The 6,606-nt window shown below is 46.3% G+C and overlaps 1 protein-coding gene across 1 annotated transcript; it reads right to left on the bottom strand.

Annotated features, from left to right (window-relative positions):
* Nucleotides 1-3,539: 3,539 nt before the first annotated feature.
* On the bottom strand, nt 3,540-4,347 carry LOC307053729 (transmembrane epididymal protein 1A-like; the record flags this gene model as incomplete). The annotated part of the gene is given in 3 exon segments (XM_079705220.1): nt 3,540-3,974; nt 3,976-4,047; nt 4,051-4,347. Coding segments are annotated over 3 exon segments (804 nt in total).
* Nucleotides 4,348-6,606: the final 2,259 nt, after the last annotated feature.

Here is a 6,606-nt window from a genome sequence, read left to right as displayed (position 1 = left end):
CGTTGTGGCACGTGGGCTCAGTAGTTGTGGCTCATGGGCTCTAGAGCACAGGCTCAGTAGTTGTGGTGCATGGGCTTAGTTGCTCCACGGCATGTGGGATCTTCCTGGACCAGGGCTCAAACCCGTGTCCCCTGCATTGGCAGGCGAATTCTTAACCACTGCGCCACCAGGGAAGCCCGCTGTGCTGAGTCTTAGTTGCTGCATGTGGGATCTTCCTTGCGGCATGTGGGATCTTTTTTTTTTGAGTTGTGGCACGTGGGATCTAGTTCCCAGACCGGGGATTGAATTGGGGCCCCCTGCGTTGGGAGCATGGAGTCTTACCCACTGGACCACCAGGGAAATCCCTGAGAAGGTATTTTTAACAAATGTGATTAACATTTAAATTAATGTACTTTGAATATGCAGATTACTCTCCATAGTGTGGGTGGGCCTCATCCAGTCAGTTGAAAGCCTTAAAAGAAAAGTCTGCGGTGTCCTGAGGAGGAAGGAATTCTGCCTCCAGACTGCCTTCAGACTCAAGATGGCAACATCAACTCTCCCCTGGGTCTCCAGCCTGCTGGTATGCCCTGAAGATTTTGGACTTGCCAGTCCTCACGATTTCATGAGTCCATTCCTTAAATTCTCTGTCTATCCACATCCTATTGGTTCTGATTCCCTAGAGAGCCATGACTGATTCGCTGGGGAGGGCCAGATGTGCAGGACAAGAATTCCCGCACACAGCACAAATGAAGATAAACAGGACCCACCTCTGTAAATCACTTCCCATCTCTCTCCTAGCCATCAGTTTTCTGCACCTCTAATTACTCCTCTTTAAGTCAGGCCCAGCATCTGATAAGACTTATTTACATTTGTTGACTGAGGGATTCTACTTTAGCAGGTGGTTCTCAGCCAGTGTGTGATGTCGTCAGCATTTTAAGCTTCTTGTTTCCAAGCTGAAGAAGGAAGAGTCTTACCATTATCCTTGAATAAAGGATGGTCTACTAACAGGGAAAGAGATGTGTTTATCATAAGGCATCCTGAAAGTAAATCTGTGTTAAGTCTTCAGGGAGAGGGTGCAGCCAGACTTTATGGAGAAAAAAAGAACACAGAAATATCTAACTTTTGCTATTTTTCAGTGATAAGCGATCATATGGACCCTTGCTATGGCCTCTCCCAGGGCTTTGGATGGAAGATATAAAGTGAGGGGCCCTGGGAATTCCCTGGCAGTCCAGTGGTTAGGACTCAGTGCTTTCACTGCTGGGGGCGCACAAGCCGCCAGTAAAGCTGGCTCTGTTTCTGGGCTTTTTAGGGTGGGGACAGAAAGAAGGGTGCTGACCTTTCCTTAGGTTGATTCCTGCTTTGCTGGGGAGGAAAGCTGAGGCTGGCCTGGTTCCAGCTGCTGGAGGAAGACATGTCTCTTTCTTAGACCCAGAGTGTCACTCCTCTGCCAGCCCAGCCCATGTGACTTGCCAGACCCTTGCCCCACTTCCATCCTTTCCCTTGCTCCCCTTCTTTGCTTTAACCCCTGTCCTACTGTTTCCAGGGCCTGTTTCCACACTCTCGCACCCTGCTTCTTTAGGGAGTGTCCAGGCATATTTCAGAGGACAATGTGCAGCCCATCTTGCCCTCCATCTGCAAATGCAAATCCCTCTCTGTGCTTCATAGAGATTTTCTGTCTCTGAGGACAGCATCTCTGACTGCGTGTGCCATGGCAGAATTGCCATGGCTTCATGTGTGGGCACTGTTCTCTGTGGTCCTTTGTCCACATCTATGGCCAGCATCTCCTCCCATCTTCCTGCATCTTCAGACTTCCAAATGCTGCGTTTATCATCTCACATAAGCAGACACATGTTATCAGAAGCAGTTTTCTAATTGTACCCAGGGATAAGTATTTTTATATAGTTTGCTTTCATGTATTTCACTGAGTATGTGAATTTGTTAGCACCTCCTCTCCTCATTCTGGGAGGAACTCAGTGACTGGCTGGAAAGGTCTGCAGGTTCCAGGGGCTGCAGTTTCCCTCTTGGCTCCGAGTCCCTGCATCTTCAGAACCACTGAGGTCATCTGTGCCCCATGTTTCATGGCGGTTCTTCCCCTTCTGCTCCCACCACCTGAAATCTGGGCCCTTTCTTTGATCTTGCCCCAGAATCACTCACACAAGACACATGTACGTGTATCATAAGACTTTACTGAAAGACTCTGCATAAGCAATGGAGTTGTTTTATGTCACAGCAGAACCCAAACAACTTAAACTTATACAAATGTAATCCTTGTTTCTTACACCCACCTTTGGGGATTCCTCCCTTGCCTCCTTTCTCCCCGGACTTGAGCCCCTGCTACACTGGCTGCCACCCCCGTTCCCCTCATCCCTTACTCCCTCAGGCAGAAGTAGCCTCGTCCAGTTTAGATTAAAAAACAGTAACAACAAAACCAGCTCTTCACTCTGTATGACAGACTCTAGGTCTATCCACCTCATTACAAATAGCTCAGTTTCGTTTCTTTTTATGGCTGAGTAGTATTCCATTGTATATATGTGCCACATCTTCTTTAGAAAGAGAAAGACAAATACCGTATGCTAACACATATATATGGAATTAAAAAAAAAAATGTCATGAAGAACCTAGGGGTAAAACAGGAATAAAGACACAGACCTACTTGAGAATGGACTTGAGGATATGGGGAGGGGGAAGGGTAAGCTGTGACAAAGCGAAAGAGAGGCATGGACATATATACACTACCAAACGTAAGGTAGATAGATAGTGGGAAGCAGCCGCATAGCACAGGGAGATCAGCTCGGGGCCTTGTGACCACCTGGAGGGTTGTGACCACCTGGAGGGGTGGGATAGGGAGGGTGGGAGGGAGGGAGATGCAAGAGGGAAGGGATGTGGGAACAGATGTATATGTATGACTGATTCACTTTGTTATAAAGCAGAAACTAATAAAAAAAAAAGAAAGAAAAAAAAACAGCTCTTCTTCCTGTTACACTTGGTGTGAATAAAAAACAGAGAGAAATGAAGAAAACAGAAGTCCTCACCACGATGTGAAAACAGAGTCCCTTCCCTTTCACACATTTCACCACTTCAGCCGCCGCCGGCACACACGTGCACACGCTAAGCCAGCCCCGCCTCAGACACGCAGAGCCCTGCTGAGTCCCCAGAGACCCTCCATCTCTCTCTGTTCCCTCATTTCATTTCTTCCTCTTGGATCCCAAAAGCTGTCAATGAAAAATACTACTCCTGTTCTCACTTCATGTAAGTCCATGGTTAGGAACCATACTGAATAGCGAGACAGGAAAGAGACAGGCCTGGAGAGAACAGAGAGATAGATAGCAGGAATCCTAGGAGCTGGAAGGTTCATTTAGGAACAAGGAAGGGGACCCCTGTGATGGAAAGCCACATTGCAGATCCCAGGACATTTCTGCACTAGGCACACAGGGGGCATCCTCAAAACTCTCATTACAAAGGGTGCAGCACAGGGACAGATTCTATACCTAGACACCCCCTTCTCGTAGTTGGGCCCCTGCCCAGAGCTTCTTAAGCTCTTCACTGCCCTCGCCTATGGATCACAGGTGGTACTTGGCACCTGGGACCTTTCTCCAGGAGGAGAAGCGATCATGCCAGAGGCTGCAGAGGTCATAGATGGCGGCCAGCAAGGCAGCCCCTAAGGCCAGGTGCCAGCAGAAGAAGATGGTGAGGAAGGCGAGGTCCATGGGGTTTTCCCCTCTCCAGGGCTGCCCAGAGGGAGGCGTGTACATCAGGATGCTTAGCTGCATCAGCCAGCTGCTGAGCACCAGCCCCATCCAAGTCTTGAGTACCCAGAGCTGGGGCTGGCTGGGGACCCAGATCTCAATGATGAGCACCAGGCCAACCAGGAAGGCAGGCACTGTGAACAGCATGTGCACGTGTGTCTCCATGGTGCCCTTGTGCTCGGCCTGGGTCACCACCAGCAGCACCAGTGCACAGAAGGCCAGAGCCTCGGCCGCCTGCTCCAACTTCACACGCCTGGCACGCCTGGCTCGTGGTGTCCACCACGCCACTGAGGAGGAAGGACCCGTACGTGGTGAAGTGCCATCACTCGTCCTTGAACGTGAACTGTCGCCGAGGGGCCTCCCAGTCCACCATCATCAGCCACTTTGTTCCTGGCGGGTAGAAGAACTCGGGGAAGATGAGAATCAGGGAGAAAACCACCTTCCCCAGTCCTTCCACAGGGACCAGCTGCCACCACCTGTGCCCTCGCTTCTCCCTTGTGGGCAGAGGGGCTTTCAGGAACCTCTGTCCCCGTAGCAGGGCCAAGGACACCTGCACCGGGTAGTAGAGTGAGAAGAAGAAGAAGAAGATCCCTGCTACCAGGTGTCCCCTGAGGGTTCCCATGGTCTCAGTGTGTATGTCAGGGCCACCAGGGCGACAGCGGGAGATGAGCAGCAACCTCGCAGGCACCCCTCACAAGCAAGAGTGGCTGCTTTTGAACAGCGGGGAGATCTGCCCGATCCAGCCCCACCCATGCTTCCCACACAGGGAAAGGTGTCCAAAGCATCTGAGTCACTCCTGGGTGGGACCTCTTTCGGAGGCGTGATGGTGTGCGTGCGTTGCACCACACTCTGTTCCTTACTTAGATGCTAGGCCTGGGATTTCAACCTCTGCCCCTCACTGCAGGCACTGGTTTGCCCTTTCTCTCACAGGCTCTGCCCCACCCCTCCACAAGGAGAGGGGAGGGAAAGAGTTAGGTGCTCCAAGAAAGAGGCCTCTCTTCCACTGACGGTCTCTTGGTGCCAGGCACATTACATAATTTTTTCTCATTTAACTCCATCAACATTGGGAGATTGGGATTGACATATATACACTACTGTGTATCAAATAGACAACTAATGAGAACATACTGTATAGCACAGGGAACTCTACTCAATGCTCTGTGGTGACCTAAATGGGAAGGAAATCCAAAAATGAGGGAATATATGTATACATATAGCTGATTCACTTTGCTGTACAGCAGAAACTAACACAACATTGTAAAGCAACTATACTCCAATAAAAATTAATTTAAAAAATCCCTCAACAACTCTATAAGGAAGTTATTGCTAAACAAATTTTACAGGTGACATGAAGGCTCGGGGTGGGGGAAGGGACATGCATGAGGTCCCTTCTAGCAGTCAGCACAGCAGAGGCTGGATGAGGACCAGGTCTATTCATTTATCTGCACAGTGACTGAATTTCAGCTCCAACACTTGCAACTCACATGACTGCGAGCAAGTTACTTTGTCTTCTTGAGACTCGGTTTCCTGATCTGTAGAATGGGAATAATAATTACTTCCTAGGTTTGTTGTGAGGATTAAATATAGACATACCTTATTTTATTGCACTTTTCTTTATCAGGCTTTGTGGATATTGTGTTTTTTAAAAAAACTAAAGATCTGTGGCAACCCTGCATCAAGCTAGTCTATTGGTGCCATTTTTCCAACAGCATTTGTTCCCTTCGTGCCTCTGTGTCACATTTTGGTAATTTTCACAATATTTCAAACTTTTTGTTATTATTATGTCTGTGATCACTGATCTTTGGTGTTGCTATTGTAATTGTTTTGGTGTTTTTTAGTAATAAAGTATTTTTAAATTAGGGTATGTATTTTTTTTAGACATAATGTTATTGCACACTTAATAGACTACAGTATAGTGCAAGCATAACTATTTTTGTTTTTCGGCCACCGTGCAGCATGTGGGATCTTATTTCCCCGACGAACGAACATGTGTCCCCTGCAGTGGGAGCGCAGAGTCTTAACCACTGTACCGCCATGGAAGTCCCAAGCATAACTTTTATATACACTGGGAAACCAAAAAATTTCCATGACTCATTTTATTGTGTTATTCACTTTACTGTGGTAGTCTGGAGCCAAACCTGCAATATGTCTGGGGTACCCCTGTAGAATAATGTATGTAGAGTGTCTGATACATAATAAATACTCAAAAAATGACAGTGATTATTAGTAATTTTGCTATTGTTATTACTAATATTCCTTGCTAAATTCCTATGATGCTGAAGTTGTCCAAGTATTCCTATGAATGATACCAAAGCAGGGATCATAAAGAAAAAAGTGAAAAGCTTAATTATATGTAAATTTTTAAAGTTTTTATTAATAGAAATTAAACATTAGAATTAATAATTTATTTATATATTAAAGTTACTGTTAAAAAACCAATTTCAAGAGAAAAACAAACTGTAAAATTTTACTCTATATGTAACAAAGTCTACTTACAATATAAAGAGCTCTTACAAATCAAGAAGTTACAAATGAACACCTCAGTAGGAAAATGGGCAAAGGCCATAAACTGGCTACTCATCTAAGAAAAACTATAAATGTTTAACAAACCTATGAAATTCAAGATAATGAATCTCATTGGTAAGCAAATAAATAATAATAAAATCAACATGATACATGTTATGGACTGAAAATTTGTCTCCCTGCAAGATTCATATATTGATGCTCTAACCCCCAGTGTGATGGTTTTTGGAGGTGGGGCCTTTGGGAGATGATAAGGTTTAGATAAAGTCATAAGCATGGGACCCTTATGATGAGATTAATGCCCTTATAGACAGAGGAGTAGAGACAAAGTTCTCTCAGAAGAGTGTGAATTCTGTTG

The sequence above is a fragment of the Hyperoodon ampullatus genome (assembly GCF_949752795.1).
Source record: "Hyperoodon ampullatus genome assembly, chromosome: 5".
Classification (NCBI taxonomy): Eukaryota; Metazoa; Chordata; class Mammalia; order Artiodactyla; family Ziphiidae; genus Hyperoodon; species Hyperoodon ampullatus.
The sequence above is the reverse complement of the archived record's forward strand: the minus strand, read 5'-3'. Positions and strand labels throughout refer to the sequence as shown.